Here is a 17631-nt window from a genome sequence, read left to right as displayed (position 1 = left end):
AAAATGCTCCAAACCTAACAAGCTGGACTTTCCCAGTCAGTTCAGGCTATCAATTTTTCAAGCACCACTTGTGAGATCATAGAAACTATGTGGAAGTCACAACAGACCAGCAGGAGCCTGCTCTGCTCCATGCAATAGATGCACAGAAGTAAATGGGAGTATTCATTCAGTTAAAAGTTAAAAATTCAGTTAAAAACCATACATTGAATTAAACACGCTACAGCCTGGAGATGAGATGACCTGGAGACTTCAGCCTTGGAGCAGAAAGTAGGCAAAACTTGCTGAGGCAACAACAAATCAGTGAGAATTCAGGTGAAAGACATTGCGCAGTTCACCTCCCTCCTGCTAGAGAGCAGTGGGCTACAGGCACTACAGAGCACAAATTCCTCTTTTTCACAGGCTAATGGGGTATCTAGTGAATGTTAGAAACACACAGCAGTGTTGTTTGTAAGAGCAATAATTTGGGAAAAGCCCACTGGAGCCTCAGGCTTTTGACAGAAATCACAGGGCTGCAATGGGCTGCTGGATGAACATTCTGGTACAAGACAAAGAACAGGAAGAAACCTGACCCTCTCCTTTTGCTGTGTCTCTCCCAGGATTTGCCTTACATAGGGAAGGGTCTTTTCTTGCATCTCCCTAGTGGCTGCAGGCTGCTCTAGAACAAGACACAAAAAGAAGTTGGGGTTGTTTAGCCTGAAGAAGAGGAGGCTTAGAGGTGACCTTATTGCTCTTTACAGCTTCCCGAAGGGAAGTTGTAGACAGGTAGGATTTGGTCTCTTCCACCGGGCAGCAACTGACAGAACCAGAGGACACAGTCTCAAGCTACGTCAGGGAAGGCATAGGTTGGATATTAGGAAAAAGTTTTTCACTGACAGAATAATAAAGTACTGGAATTGTCTTCCCAGGGAGGTGGTAGAATTTCTGGATGTATTTAAAAAAAAAAGACTGGACATGGCACTTGGTGCTATAGTCTAGTTGAGGTCTTAGGGCATAGGTTGGACTTGATGATCTTAGATGTCTCTTGCAACCTCATTATTCTGTGATTCTGTGAAGTTCTCCTGAAAATCATTTTTGTCATTGCAGATTCAAAGATCTACACATTTTATGGTGATTACTGCTGAGGAACTTCCTCAAAAGCCCTTTGACCAGGGAACAGAAGGAAAATATAAATCTCCCCTCACCTTCAAATGTATTTGAGAGTGGCCTCAGAATGACATTAACCAGCCCCCTCTGCATTTCTGGATTTGTATGTCCAGCTTGGTCCCTGACCTGATCCTCCTTCTCTAAGGCTGAAACTTCCTAACTGCAGTTTTCCCTCTGGTCTGAATATCCTGAAGGCTGGACTTGCCAGGAAAGACTGAGGTGAAAATGCACCTTGTCCTTTTCTATCTCCTTTCTCATCAGGTCTCCTGCCCCATTCAGCAGCCCCACATTTTCCCTACCCTGCCTCCATGTACTTGTGAAAACCTGTTGAGATCTTTCTGTTGTTTTATGGTCCTACAATGCCTCCACCTTCTCTGTTGAGAAGAACAATGAGTAAAACAGGCAAAGTATCTTCTTCCCACCAGGCTGAAAATAAGTCTGCTCATCTGGGTTTTTTCGCAACACACTGGGGCTGCAAACACCACAGATTTTGAATGGAGCAGCATCCTGACTGCAAATGGGTGGAAGCAAAGTGCTGGGCACTCTGTCCTGAACATTGCAAAATGGCTGACTCGGAAATGAGGCAGTCAGTGCATTAACTTTCACTGAAATGTAAGCCTTAATAGAGCTCTAGTTAACTCAGGCTCTGGATTGGACATAACATTAACTTACAATTTTGCAGGGCCTTCTGGCAAAGTATGCAAATTTCAGTATTTTTCTGATCTTTCAATGTAAAAAATTATATTTTTATAAGTATAGATATGCTTACATTCACACACACACATATCTACTCATGGCAGTGCCCTTTAATCAGTGACATTTTCTCACATTCACCATCTGGCTACCACAGAGCAGCCACAGTAATTTTTTATCCCCATGTACAAGCATTACCACAATGTACAAAATTCAGCAAATGCTAGCTTTTGTGTGATGCCCAGCTCTAAAACAATTAGTCTTCTATAGCACATATTAATATAACATACAATCATAAAGTGTTTGGAAATAATGCTTTTGAAAATTTTCTAAAACCTCTGACAACACAGCCCAGTTAATAATCTGACCAAAATAAGCAGTCTGGTACTTTTACTCTCAAAATGAGGCAGAGCACAAGGACAGATGGTGTCCAGGTGCATTTTGAATGTGTTGCTCCAGTGGTGTCAGAGCCCCAAAGTGTCCAGGAAACCAGTGCTAATTTGACTTCCAGCCTTGCTGTGCTCTGTAATTAAGTGACTTCTGCTAACCACTGTCAGTCCCCAGGACAACCACTCTAATCCAGAATCCTGCATCCTTGAGGGAAGCTCTGCTGGCTTGGACTGCTTAACCAGATCTCTGCAAACCAGTGATATCCTGAGTTGCTCTGCATTTGGAAAGATGATCTGGATATGGATGTAATAGATCAGGGTTGTTACAAAAGATGAACACCTCCCTTGCTGGGGCTGCTGTTCTGGGCAGCCTTAGAGTCAAAAGCAAACAGCAGAAAGACCTAATTTCCTGATTTTCTTAAGTGCTGCTTAGGGCACTGTTTTCCTAGACTTAAGCAAGCAAGAAAAACATAAAAAATTACTACCAAGCTTCACTCTGGGAGGAAGAATGATTTAGTGAAGCTGTTTTCCACATCCCATGGGAAAAGCAGTTTGCAAAGGAGTTGAACTGCCCAACCTACACACCAGACCTACCCCACCACCTCCTCAAAGTGTTTCACACAAAAATTATCTCTGCTTACCTACAAAGATAGGAGCTTTCCTTCTATTGCATCAAAATGATCATTTAAAAAGGACAAATTCTACTAAAAAATAGACCAAACTTGATTGTGACTTGTTGTTATGGATATGATGATAAGACAGTTCATAATAAATTCTGAACTGAGTATTGAAAATTCTTTGCAAATATCAAGTCTCCTGCATGCTCAGTTGCATATGGTTTAAAGAAAGACAGATTCAATCAGATTAAATATTTGTTCAGATCAAACAGAAAATCAAAGGCAGAGATGGAAGTGACTTCTAAATTTTGGTATAACTGGGGGGTTAAATTGAGTTTTCTAATAAGCACTCCACCCCCTTTCTTTCTGTTACACACAACATTTTGCAGTTATGCAGTGTATTTCTGGAAAGGACACTTCAGGGAAGCCCGTAGCTGCTGACAATTTGCATATATTTTTAGGGGTCAGTAGACACAAAGCCCTGAAAGAGAGCAGTTAAGTTTCATTTACTAAGAAGATCCACCCACTTTTAAAATAACACATGTGAGTACCATAAGATTTATTGTATCTGGAAAGTGAAGCAACATCCACGCTCCTAAATAAATTTCTTCATCAGTCCTGCCAAATATTTTGTCTCATGTGGCAGCAAGTGTGAGAAATTAGGTCAGCATTGCGGACGTGACAGTTCTTTCTTTTAAATGATACACAATAAATGAAAATGAATAAACACCTAAATGAGTGACCTCATGGGGAACACTTTCATTAGAGTGCAATTTTTCAGCAATATGAAAAAAATAGAGGATGAAGGGATTTTTACTGGTTGGGGTTTTTTTTGGTTTTTTTTTTTTGGGTGGGGGAAGTGGGGGAAAGGTGTTTAGTTTTGTTTGATTCATAAATATACTTACCACTTTCTGGCCTGAAAGGTAAATTAACAGGTGGACACAGGTTGGGAATGGTGCTCTTCAAGTCAGCTAAAAGCAGAAAAACAACAACACAATTAAAAACAATAATATTTCAAGGTTTAAAAGCAATTGGTACTCAATATTTCCAGCATTACTTCTCAGATCTGGATGTTGGATCTTCTCCCCACAAACACCAAGAGTAAGGATGCAAGGCTGCTTTGCTATCTGATCCTTTTGAGCTTGCACATGAAACCAGACTTTCCTAAATTTCTGTATTTGTAAATATTTCTACAAATGCTTTTTGAGATGCAGGTATGAACAACTTATTTCAGTATTTCTTTGTTTTTTTCGATGTCCCTCTCTGTGTTCGGGTTTCTGCACCGGGAGAGACACGAGATTCTCTCTGCTTCCAATAAACTGGAATTTCTCAGAAATATGAATTAGAAACAAGGCAGTTTCCAGCACAACACTTTCTAAATTGAAGTTCAGATAAGAATTCATCATAAACAAAACTTCATCTTCATTTCCATACAAAAAACTTCTCTTTTGCTAATACTTCCCATAAATATTTTGTAATCACAAATAATAAAAATGAAGCTTTCCCTGTGCATTCATGTTTTGTAGAACACTTTGGCTAGTCAAACCAGTTATAAATTCTCCAGTAAGACATAATAAATAATGATCCCTACAGAAGATGAAGACAGATCAGATTTTCTATTAACTTCTTCCATGATGTATTTCCCATGCATGTGACTGACAGATGTTTCTAAAACCTCAGAGGTTTTCCCATTCACAGCAGTGAAGGATTGGGCCTATCCAAAAGTCTGTGAAATGCTACTCTATGTTCCTTTTTGACTGAGCTGCAGCTCTGACTATACAAAATCAAACAGCTCATGAGCAGAGCTGTGCAGCAGACAGATCACACATCAACTTAGCCTGTTATGAAACACAGAGACAGAAGTACCTTCCTCAAACCAAACCATGGAATACAGCCACAGACCCTGTATCATGCTAATACCCCACTGCCCACAGTAAATCACTCCTTCAGATTTTACTTATTTTCCTTTTTAGCCTCAGAACCATTTTGTTCCTTTTCCTGGTTCTCAGACCATCAACACACCAGCAGAACTGATACAAATTTTTGTCTGTAAATATCTCCATTTGCATAAACATCTGTGCCCTGCTGTGTGTTATGGTGGAAACACATCTGTAGCTCCCTCAATGAATAAGGAAATGTCAGTCACTCTTAACATTCCCTACTTTGCATACACCAGGGCTCCTGTTCATCATCCCTCTGTCTGGCACGTGAGAAACAGCCTTTATTTTTTGTTGGTTCTTTACCAACAAGAGGAAAACAATTCCAAGAAATAGAAGTGTATCTACACCTCTGCTGTCCCCTCTTCGCTCCACTTTTCTTCACTCTTACCCTGTCTGCATCTCAACTCCCCCTGCCACCAGGATGCTGCCACTGCTTTATCAGGGTGTTGTTCCCCGCCTGCCACCAGGATGCTGCCATTGCTTTATCAGGGTGTTGTTCCCTTCCTCTCAGTGCCAGACCCTCAGCCCACCCCTTCCCAGCTTCCAAAATGTTTCCATGCTGTCTCTACCCTTTAACAAGGACTGCTCCACAGGAGGACATGGATGGTTCTGTGGTTATAGGGACAGTGCAAGACTTGAAAAGCTCAACACTGAGTTCATATTTCAGACACTTAGAGTGTGAAGGAAGTTTATTTATCAACACTGTAAAATACAATGTATTGCCACAATACCTGATCCATCTCTATACAGCTTTAACTGGATTATCTTTCTATCACATTTTCTGGACGATATATATCCATGCTTTGTGCCCCCCTCTCAGCTATCAGCCCTTCTCTACCTGCAAGAACTAAGGGTATAATCCAGTATAAAAGCAGAAAAAAGTATTCCTTATTCAAAAATTTTGCCTGATTCTGTCAACATCACCAGACCTGCCCCCATGGGGGCTCTCTGCTCAGGAGTTGTGTCTGTGTGACCAAGAAACAGGCTGTCCTCCCATAGAGGGAGACAAACTCAGGTGGGCAATTGTCCTCATTCTTTCAGTCATGTGAAATCAGAGCTTAACAAAGTAGAACTAGACCTGCCCAAAAGGAGTGCGACAAATGGGAAATCCATTTAAAGTTTTCAACAAAGCAATGAAGCCTTTGTTTCTCCACATAAAATAAAATCCATCTTGACTAGAAGTGGTTTTGATTCCCCCCCAGAAAACACCACATCTCATAACTGCTCTTCTGTTTAAACACCTGATGGCTTCTTGCTGCTTGAAAAACACAGGTCTACTTTGGAATTTGGTCTTGGTCCTTTCTTTACCAAAACAACCAGAAATGAATTTTAAATTCTGTAGCAAATCCAAACCTTTTGAGGTTATGCATCCACATGGATAGTAAAACCATAAGCCCAGGAGTGAGAAACAAAGAATGATTTCCTGACCAGGACTGCACAGTGAGGCAAAATATATTTAAATTCTGACATTGGCCATAAGTTTCTGATAGAATATAAGAAATAGTATGCATCTTTGAGGTATTGCTATTCCTCTTCTATTAAAATGGACATTAAATTGCACCTTTCTTTCCTTTGCACATACTTGTTTGCCTTGTCTACTTGTGGTCCTTGCAAATGGATCCTACAGCTGGAAGCTGGAATTTTTACACACTGAAGCTAAATAATAAACTTCAATGTGTAGAAATCCATTAGAAAGGTCATGTGTCCTGCATTACTTACCAGGCTTTTGATACCAGCCAAATGGGTGTATTTTGACTTCAGCATCTGGTGAAGTGCAATTTGAAATGTGCCAAGCACTTCTTGTTTCCTCAGCACAGGTCTGGATGCCAAGGCTGTTCAGAGTCACGCACATGATCTTCCCACCTGCCAAGGATGCACATGGTTATAGAAATAAGGAAGAAAATTTTCCTTTTCTAGATAGTGCTGTGAGGAAAAAGAATACAGCATGGTTCCACTGAGTGTTAAATGAAATTCAACCGACTTAGAAATCAAAGGAAGGAAATACCTGAAATGAGCCAAGTGATTGAAACTAGTGCTGAAAAATCACATTGAATTCACTGGGAGGGAAGATGAGTACCAGCATTAAAATCCATTATAATTCAAAGTCACAGAGAATTTCACTGAGCAAAGGTGTGAGCAAGGAGCCCTTTCATGTTAATGCAATTGAAAATCTGCATGTATGTTGAAACATGTCCCCTACTTACAAAAAGATAAAAATTCTTTCAAAGCCCCAGTGTAAATAAGTTTGCTCCTGAAAACTATAGAGAGTTTGAAACACAGTTTCATTGAAGATTTCAGCTCATGTTAAAATCACTACTAGCTCTCTTGACTATATGAGTGCTAAGACTGGATGTCTGAAATGTCATAGATATCAAATATTATTCAGATAAATTAAAAATGGGTCCATTTGCATGTTGGGCGCCTTAAATTTTTTCATTTATTTCAGAAGTATTTAAAGAAAGTCAAAGTCATATTCAGTTAAGACTTCCAATTTCATATGATCATAAGGAGGCATGAAAACTACCAACTATTTTTTATTTCTACATTAATTCTTATCTAAAACACACTGGAATAATTTTCTAAGCCACTCACTTTTGACCAAGTGAAAATTTTTTTCTGCTCAACAAAAAAAAAGGAATTAAAAGTATGTATTTCTGAAGTGTTTCAAATTCCAAAATGCATTCTAAAACCAGCCCATTTAGTGACCTCAGGGAGAGCTCATTAGCACATGACTCCACCAAAAACAAAGTTATACATTTCAGTGGCCTAAATCTGGATTTGTAATAACATATTAAAATCCTTTTCATTGCCTTTGAGCTCAGTAGCATCCAATTTCAAACATCAGCTGAAGACTTTGTTCCTCAAGCAAAAGACTAAAATTTGGGAGCAAAGGAGGAGGACAAGCAAGCAAGCTAAAAGTCTAAACTGCCCCAGTATACCCACAGACATTATGTGCTTGCATGCACCTAATTTCAGTAATATTTAGGTTTTGGAGTCCTTTAGGCTTTAAAAAATGAAACAACATAAAAGTGGGAAAAATCATGAAAAGAAATCAAGCAACACTTTTGAAGAGAGGTTGAGGAATGAGAAAAAACTGGAATTTTATCAGTGTCAATTTTATATTGTTGGAATTGGAGCCTGTTAAGGACTCATTCTCATGAAGTTTTATTAATAATTTCTGAAATGTGGAATGTGTCATTGGGCTGAACTCCAGAAATGGTTATGGTTACCCAAAAAGGTGCTGAAGAGAGGTGCGTGAGATCTGAAAGGGCTTTTAAAGTTCACTTTGGAGCAAAAGAAGGGTAAAATTTGCATAATGAAGAAAGACTGAAGTTATTTTCAAAACAAAAACAGGGGGGAAATACCTGACAGCTGGGAGTCATTGAAAAAGCCAAATCCTGTGCAACAGGGGTCAGCATCACACCAACGCTCACACTCAAAAAACCTGGAAAAGGAAAAATGTTATCCATGCTGTCATTAGACACTGAGAACCTGCAGAGATGCCTTCCACAATTAGGCTGAAGAACCAATATACACACACCCTTCATACATTTTCCATATGTAGATAAAATTATGCTTGGTTAGTATAAACCTACATCTATTAATTTAGATGATTATTTTGATATCTGCCCTAAAAATATCAGCCTAAATTGATTTGGTGTATCACTAGTAAGAGATTTAACAAGCAAACTAGTAATTATTAGCATTATAAGTAACAATTTTCATGTCTATAATGAATAACTATATAGATTATTATTTATAACTCAATTATAAATCTCCTTTAAACCTATAAAGTTAATTAATTAATCATTTAAAATGTTATCTTTTCCTCATTAAATACTTCAAACAATGCAATTCTTAGATCAATAAATCTGATTTCCTGTATCTCCATAACATAGCCTTGGAATTCCAGACATGGTTAAAATTCCAAGTAAAACAAAGGAACATTCATGTCCTACCCATCTGAAACAGCTTTTCTGCTCATGTCAGTCTTATTCCTCACTGAGATTTCTGTTACTTTCTGGAATGGTACACGTGTGTAGAAGCTCTTCACAAAACTTTTAAGAGTGACTGGAAGGAAAAAGAAAAACGAAATTGGAAAAATCAGTTTAACTTTGTTGTATACAAATACTGGCCAAGTAATCAAATGGTAGGGGTCCAGTCTGTGCTTTTATGCTGAGCTCTGCTTGATTAAAAGATAGTTTTATGTTTTCTGTTTATCAAAATCAGAAAATTTTGATTGTTAAACCTGAAGATGAATAAAAATTCACCAAGTGAAGGGTTTGGGAGCTTAGCAAATTACATCACCAAGGAAAGATTTCCAGCCAGGCCTTTTGTTTCTGAGACCTGTATTGATGCTACTTCTTCCACAAGGCCTTAAACTGGGATACATCTCCAGATTGGAAGATTCCAGCGGGCTCTGGATTGGAAGATTCCAGTGTGCTCATGCATTATTCAGCCCATGCTGCTCTTTGGACTCCCCAAAATGACATGACTGAATAGCTCAGTTCAGTGGACCTTTACATTTGTCACAGCAAAATTACATGTTCCTGCACAGTGAACAGAGGCTTGTTTGTCCAGCTTCCTTGCATGTACCCTATGAGAAAAACAATGAACTTCCCAAGTATCCAAAGAGCAAAGGTTAAAATTCACATCTACAGCTCTGCATTTACAAAAAAAAAAAAAATTAAAAAAAATTAAAATTAAACTCAGTTCTGTCAATTTTTTTGCATTATTTAGCTATCATAGAAATTTTAATGATAGATTGTGACATACCAATGACATTCCTATTTCACCCATATTATAAAAAGGGCTAAAAACTGATATAAAAATTTGAGATCCATTTGGCCTCTGACTTGGGATGGCTGAGGTGGACAGAGTGAAATTCATGGCTAATATATTTCCATTCCGAACTGAAAATGAAAAACCCTATCCCAGACAGCCTGACCTTCCCTTGCACCATCACATCCCAAGACTCATTTAAACATGCTGACTTTTTATCTCAGAACCAAGAGCCAAAAAAACTGGCTTGCATTCCCAGGGTTAGAGCAGACAAATACCAAAAATTATACATCCAAATACCAAAACTTGCCTATTTTATGGTACAGTGTCTGTGGTTGCCAGGGTAGCACAGTTGCACAGTTTCCTGGTATTTGGTTGATGCTGCTGTCACAAATCTGTGCCTCTGGATAGAGGGTACACACAAAGTATTTGTCTGTGGCACTTTGCAGATCTGCCATTCGACAGAACTCTTCCTCTTGGGCACAACCTGGGAAGCAAAGTCACGAACAGTTACACACACCACATGAGAGTTCCTTTCTCTCTCTGCTCCCCTTCATGTTTTCAGAGCAAAGCTATCCATCAGCAAACAACTAAAAGGAAGAATTGCAACATTATCCTACTAATCCTGCAAATTAATTAATTTAATTAATTTAAAGTGCAAGAGGAAGAGGGACACATTCTGGCCCCAGTGGCACTGAAGAGCAGGTTTACCTGGGGAGCACAGTAAACGAGCTCCAGCACAGCTAATTGCAAAGACTAATTCCCCAGCTGTGACAAGCACTACTCCAATGTATTGGTCTCTCTTTAATATTTTAATTCATAAGTATCTCTTTCTTTTTTAGTAAATCTGATACACAAACTGTATAATCATAAGAGAACTCTGCATCAGTCATGGTCTCTAACAAATAAAAAGAACAATAATGTCTACAATGTCTTAGTAAGTTTTTGTAAAAAATATTTCTGAAGCATTCAAGCATTACACAAAATTAAACATAACTTTCTTAGAATCAACTATTCAAGACATTTGCTCATAGCAATTTGTTCTGAAGTTTGTCCCAGGGTAAGAGCACACCTTCAGAAAAGAACCAAAGATGTCAACTCCATCTCTTAATTACTAGTCAATAGCTCCTGTAAACATGTGTGTCAATGCTTAATTTTAAACAGGAATAGTTCTACTGACATCTTAGAGTGATGTTTGTGCACTGTTTAGTACTCTTAGTTCTGACTTCCTGGTAGAACTAGAAATTCTTCTCCATTTACTGCATTAAAATGTAATTTATCACTAACCCAAATTATCTGCATTTTATCTTCTTTTACCACTATTCCACCACCCTGTTTGGAGTGCTACATTTCAAGAACAGCAGGACATTGCCCAGGCTGTACCTTTGACTCCTCTTGCCCATGACAGGGGCACCCTGATGGTGAATTATGGACACCCTTTTTGCCATGGCAGGCAAAGACTGTAAGGAATAAACAGGTGGCCCCACTGGCAATTTCCATGAAAATTTTAGGACTTGTCTACAAAACAAAAAAACCTCAAAGTTTAAAGTTTCTACTCATCATTATTATAACACTTAGTTCATTATTATCCCCTACAGAATTACAGCCTCCATGATGCCTTACGTGTGAGACACCAAAGCAGAGCTTCCTCAGCTGAGTACTTCTGCCTGAAGACCCAATACTGCTGGTAAGGGAGAGAGTGGTTCTGGTCACTCTGTATCTGGCTGTTGTCCATTAGGTAGAAAAGATCCTTTATGGAATCTGAGATATAAACAAACAAAGAATCCCACCAAAAAAAATTAACTACGATCCCGAATGAATTAAATTTATTTATATATAAAATTCTGCCTTTCTCAGTAAAACAGCTGCAAATATTTTGTAGGGCTAGAATACACCAAAACCTGCTTTTAATAACAGAATTGTCCACTCACAGTGACTCTCCTGTAGGCAGTGCCTCCTCACTGAGCTGCACTGTACAAAATAGCACTGCCAGACTATTTTCAACACCCAAAAACTAGATGAAAATTCCTGCTCCTAGAAATTAGAGGGTTTGCTCTACTCCATCATGTGATACAATATCCTAACAGTGAAGTATGAGGATTCAGAGGATGTTTGTAATTCCTTAATCTATGTAGTTTTGTTAATTCAAAACAGAGCAGTTTCCTTCTAGTCCCTTGAGAAGCTTTTACAGCTCTCAGTCTTAAAAGTTTTCTTGACAAGCTCAATACCTATTTCAGGCATTTAAGCTCATTTCTCTAAATTTATGCTCCCACAGACCATATTAAATAACTTATTTCTGTCACCTGCCTGTGACCTTCAGAAATGTATGCAATGATTTATATCTCCTGAGCCCCCTCTGAAACAATCAATCACAGCTATTTTCTTGTTCCCAAATTTATCCCCTTAAATGAGGGTCCAGTATTGAAAGAAATGGACACTCTTCACTGATCTCTCACAAATTTCTTCATAAACACTTTCTTATTTATCAAATGTCATCAGCAGGTCTCATCCCCAGTTCCAACATTGTGAGACATTGTATTACTTAATCTCAGATGCAGTGAAATTATCAGACAATGATGAAAACCAGAAGTAAAGATATGCTGATGATTGCTGTTGAAGTGCAGAAGCACCTACTGGCATGCTGAAAATGCACTGTAGCTTTGAATTTTCTATCAGAAACTAGAAAAAGAAACTAGAAAAGATATGTTACCCTGTGTTTTACAAATGATTATGAAGTGATAATAGCTCTGTAGACATTTTCCCAGATGTATTCATGACTTCCTAAAAAAGGTAACCTATCATTCCTGTTACCTCTCAAGTCATAACCTCAACCTTCAGCTTCTCTTGAACAGCTGGTGTCAAGACTAAGATTTAGGGATGGAGGTAAAAGCTGCATTCCTTGCATAACTGCAGGTTTTAATGATCTCATCAGCTCCAGCAAGGTAAATGAAGAGGCCTGAGGGCTGCACTCGTGCCTTGGCAGGTAAATGCAAGAGAATTTCAACCACCATAGTAAGTGCATTTTTTCTCTCTCTCTTTTTAAGTCTAGACTTTAAAATACCCCTAACTCTATAGGAGCTCTGCTAGGTAAATGGGCATTTTTAGGTTTTTAATTAGTTCAGTTTACTTTCCTTTCAAATACCATAAGCAATTCACTTCCCTTTAGGATTTTGCACATATTAAATATGGTGTTGCTCAGACATTCATCAAAACTTCTCAGCAAAGATTCTAATGCATTAAAAATGAATCGAGGTGCTCTCAGCAAACTCCCCTGCTCAGTTTGTCTCAGGATTATGGTGCTGAAGGCCCAAATGACATCCAGTAACTTCCTACAAATTATTTTGGACCTATACATGACTTCATGTAACAAAGAGCAAACCCTGGAATAACAGAGGAACTAAGAGAAGTTCACAGGTCCCTCACTGTCATCATGCATGGAATAAACACTTGTGATTGCATCTCATCCTGGGTTTCTCTATGCCCTGTATTTACAATCATACTGCCACTAGCAGTAAAGATGCCCAGGTACCCAGGCCAAGGATTTTATTTCTGAATTTATGCAAAATCTCTTTCTCAGCCAAATAATATTTCCTGTGCCTCTTCAACTCAGTAAGTCTGAAAGAACAAGTTTCACATTGAACATTTTAATACTTCATTTTCCATCCTGTCCTGGCAAGGTAAGGATCATAAAGCCAGACCTACATGTTGAACATCTTTCTCAAAACCTGTATCAGACATCCTGCTACACAGAAATCCTCTGGACTTTACAATACGTATACCATAATGAACATATATATAGCAATAAATGACATTTTCTGGTTAAATTCTGCAACTCCTCCCTGCTCTCTTCTGTTGCCTGCTCTGTCTGCTATTGCTCTAATACCTGATAACACCAGACCATCCTTTGTCTCCAAAGCAGCAGCCTCACATAGAGAGGTTTTCATCCGGGTGACCATATCAGAGTCTGGAATGAAACAGGAATCAAGGAGCAGAGTAATTCCCTTTATCTTTCTTTCACAAGACAAAATAATCCTCAGCTCCCAAAACTGAACAAATATATAAAGGGCACCACTTAGGAAAATTCCTTTGGTAGTTCCTCCACATGTTGAATCAAGAATGAGTAAAACCATCTCTGTATAGCTCTGGGGAACAACTAAACCAAAATGCATTGTTTGGATGACAAAAAATAAATGCCACATCTATAGTCATTCTGTATTCAGCATCAGCCCTTTGAAGGCTTTGTGCACTTATAAAGCACAAATTGTTATTACAAATCATTTATGCAGGTCCTGCCATGTACATGGTGAGATTCAGAAAGAAAAATGTACAATTATTCTGCTAATAAACATAATCCATGTAATTAGGCATAAACTGCCAAATTATTATAGTACTTGGAGACTGATGGGACAAAGGCAGGTGTCCTCATGGTATCATTTTCAAGGGTATTATGAGTTATAAATTATGCTCTCAGACACAAGAATTTACCCAAATTTTATTAAACTGGCAGTAGAAGAATAACTCCAGATTACATATCCCTGCCCATAGGCTTCTGAGTTGTGTCTTAATTTGGATAGCATGGAATGAAGTGACAATGACATTTCCATTCTAGAACTGACATCTGCCACACCCTACAGTTCATCATAAGTTTCTGTAAGAAATTCTGTGAGATAACTTACCTCTCCACAGGTAAATTTCCTGAAAGGTAGTGAAATTTCTTTCTGCCTCTTCCATCAACTGAGAAGCTAATAAAGAAAAAAAATTGTTAGAACAGCTATTTAAATTACCCATGTTTTTTTCAATGCTCAGAAATTGCATAGAAAACACATCACTAAACTATGCATCACCTTCATTACAAAACAAAAGTCCAAGGAAGAAGGCCCCAGGTGTCATGGGGCAAGTCTGGGTCCAGGGTGCCAAACATTACTCAATTTCCTATCATTGCTTTTACCATGTAGGTCTGAACATCTCCCTTTTTATCTTCACTACAGACTTTACCTTTCTTTCAGATTATTGGCTTGGATCTGCCTGAATTAAATGCTGTAGGTATTACAGAGTGACATATTAAACACAGTCTCAACTTTCAATAATATTCATATGGCAAAATGTGAGATGTCCATCTATCCAGCAATACATCCAGCCAGAGAATTCTTATTCTCTTGTGATATTTACTTGAAATTTCTTATTCTCTTGGATTTACTTGAAAAAAGCATTGGAGTGCAAGGGCAGGCTGGTGAATGAGACAGTGTCTAAAGAACAGTTAAGAAGAACTGATGTTAATTGAGGTAATTCACTTACTTCCACTGAACACTTGTCCTCCCAGGGTGAAGGAAAACCTCTTCTCCTTCTCATCATACCTCACACCTTTACACACCTCCCCCATGGCTGAGGTTGGTGTTGGACTCCAGCCTTTGGCATTGCAGATCAGCACGTCTGGGGAGCTCAGCAAACTGCACAGAATGGTACCTGGGGGCAGGAAAAGACCCAGCTGCATCACTGCACTGAGGCTTTGCACCTACCCAAGCCCCCCAGTACTTTCTCCAAATTCCAGCTGAACCCGTGCCACCGAGAGAGGTACTCTTCAGTATTGCTACCAAAAAAAAAAAAACAACAAAACAACCCCAAACTAAATAAGCAAATTAGAATCATATGTTCAAATTTGAGTGCTAAGGTTAGCTACTCATACCCAAACTAAACATTTGCAGCCTGTTTCTCAGGGATTTCAGGCACACACTATTATCACCCAATAAACTATTATTATTATCTAATAATACCCAACAAAGTTCTCAGCACTTCATAGCACCACAGAGACACATCCAATCTTTTGATGATCTTAAAAATCTCAGGTTCTGAACCAAAAAATACAGGACTTACATTTTTTTACTACAATGGTTTCCTGAACTGGTGCCTGATTTCAGTCATCCCAGACCTGAGTCTCCCCAGCACTGTGGTGTGAGTTGGAGGACCAGAGTGTTTAAGCCCACATGTTCTGGCATCAAAAATTACCATAACTTCTAGACAATACTCAGTTCTTGCTTTGCACTTGGTGTCACAGCTCAGGCATTTCTAAGGTTTTACAATGCCCTCTCTAGTTTGTTTTTATGGACTGGGTACACAAGATATTGAATATGCTACGTTTTCCTACTTTTTTTCTTTCTTTTTAAGCAAAATGGCAGTCCAAGTAATGCATTTAGAACTGATAGAAATAGTCATAGAACTGATGACTATAGAACTGATCCAAATAGTCATCCCAACCAAACATATTTACCTTCTACACTCACAAGCAGAGAGAACCCAAAATTTTATTGTAAATGTATAGAGAAATGGACTTTACAAGATCATCTAGAACACTGTGATGCAAAAAAAAGAAAATAAAAGAAAAAAAAAAAAAAGAGATGCCAAACCAAAACAGAGAATAATTTTCTGGAAATATTTTCTTGAAAACTTTCACAGATAATTTGTGACAGATTTTCACAGGTTTTATTAAATCTAGGATCAGTTTCCACTCCAAACTGGTGAAGTGCTTGTCACATATCAGCCACCAGCACATGCCTGGATTTCACAGAATCATAGAATATCCTGAGTTGGAAGAGACCCACAAGAATCATCAAGTCCAATTCCTGGCTGTTGGTAGAGCTTGTATTTAAGTCCTTGAGGCATGTCATTTAAAACTTCACATTTCCTCCATGAATTGCATCACCAGGAGGAAAGTCAATACTATGTGAGCTTGAAACTAAACTGCAAAAAGTAAGCACTGCCATAAAGTGCTTGAACTTGTTGGCAAAAATCTGATTGTGCCTAAGTCCCACCTGTGCCAGACTCCATCCATCCCACTACTACTTTCTCTCCTAGACAGACATCCAGACCTGGCAGATTTTAGCACTTCTGCATGCAATAATATAACATAATTCTGTCAAGCATCCTTTTTTTCCTGCTCTTAAAAGGAAGCTGATTTTCATTTGCACCACAAAAACTCTGTCTGGAGGTACCTTCTTAGTTCCTGCATCAGCTGAAGGCACCAACTTCTGGCAACCAAGCTGTGCTATGTATGGAGAGAGGTGCTTTCAGAACAATTTGTCTCATCCAGATGGAGATGTCACGCACACAGAGAACAGGCTGAGTTGGAAGAGACCCACAAGGATCCCTGAGTCCAATTCCTGGCCCTGCACAGAGTCACACCGTGCTCCCAAGAGCATTGCCCAAACACTGCTGGAACTCTGTCAGGCTTTTCCCTTCAAAATGCCCATTTTGTTCTAAGAGCAGGTTGCTACCTCAGGTCTTGGGCATTACTCAAAGCTTCACAACATCAAGGAAAAGTCCATGATGTAGAGACAGGCTGCTCACACAGGTATGATACAAAGGTGGGTGTACTGTGTCCAACAACGACTTCTACTTATTTAACATTGGTTTCCTGCTGCAGGACTCTTTCCTGGGCAGCCAGGCAGTACCTGCATCCAGGAGGAGCTGGCTCAGGATGAATCCATCACAGCAGGAGTCCCGGCTGCACTCCTGCCTGCAGAGCAGCCGAGCATCAGTCTGGGATGTGCTGGCTGCTGGGAGCACCAGGGAGCGGTACACGCCCGACAGAACGTTCTGGAAGCCAGTCCTCTCAAAGGCCTTCAGTCCAGAGGAGCTGAATTCCTGTCCTGGGGACACACAAAGGGAAAGGAGCTCAAGGGGAGCTCGAAGAATGTTTTTGAATTGCCTGCAGACTGGAGCTGGTTGAAAGTTTTATTATTAAAACTCAGTTTTAAAAGTCTTTTTCTGGATTTTGAGTTTCAGAAGCAAGATAAGATCATCAAATTATGTGGTGCCATTATTCCTGAGTAGCTGGTTTTAATGCACTGCCAGCAAAGAGCTCCTAAACTGATCTATGCAGTAAGGTTGTTAATATTCCACCCTCAAACACTCAGTTACACTGTTAGTAACTCCCAGATAAAAATGAAACAAATTTATCTCATTTAAAAAGTAAAATGTGTTATTTGGCCAACATAACTGCATCTGCAATTAAGACTTCTGCTTACTAGGGGGGCATGATTCATTGAATTCTGGATCTAGAAAACTAGACTA

General features: G+C 39.1%; 1 protein-coding gene across 1 annotated transcript in view; it reads right to left on the bottom strand.

Moving 5' to 3' along the window:
• TG (thyroglobulin) overlaps nucleotides 1–17631 on the bottom strand; it is a 146435-nt gene that overhangs the window by 82970 nt on the left and 45834 nt on the right. The window contains exons 26-35 of the mRNA XM_038126940.1: nucleotides 17010–17207; nucleotides 14860–15027; nucleotides 14241–14306; nucleotides 13448–13528; nucleotides 11188–11325; nucleotides 9875–10051; nucleotides 8742–8853; nucleotides 8148–8227; nucleotides 6502–6645; nucleotides 3748–3813 (exon numbers count right to left, since the gene is read on the bottom strand). Of these exons, the coding sequence (XP_037982868.1) occupies nucleotides 3748–3813; nucleotides 6502–6645; nucleotides 8148–8227; nucleotides 8742–8853; nucleotides 9875–10051; nucleotides 11188–11325; nucleotides 13448–13528; nucleotides 14241–14306; nucleotides 14860–15027; nucleotides 17010–17207 (1230 nt within the window). The remainder of the gene's footprint in view (nucleotides 1–3747; nucleotides 3814–6501; nucleotides 6646–8147; nucleotides 8228–8741; nucleotides 8854–9874; nucleotides 10052–11187; nucleotides 11326–13447; nucleotides 13529–14240; nucleotides 14307–14859; nucleotides 15028–17009; nucleotides 17208–17631) is intronic.

Source organism: Motacilla alba, chromosome 2 (assembly GCF_015832195.1).
Source record: "Motacilla alba alba isolate MOTALB_02 chromosome 2, Motacilla_alba_V1.0_pri, whole genome shotgun sequence".
In the NCBI taxonomy this organism is placed as follows: domain Eukaryota; kingdom Metazoa; phylum Chordata; class Aves; order Passeriformes; family Motacillidae; genus Motacilla; species Motacilla alba.
Note: the sequence above shows the minus strand (reverse complement) of the source record. Positions and strands in the feature narration are given on the sequence as shown.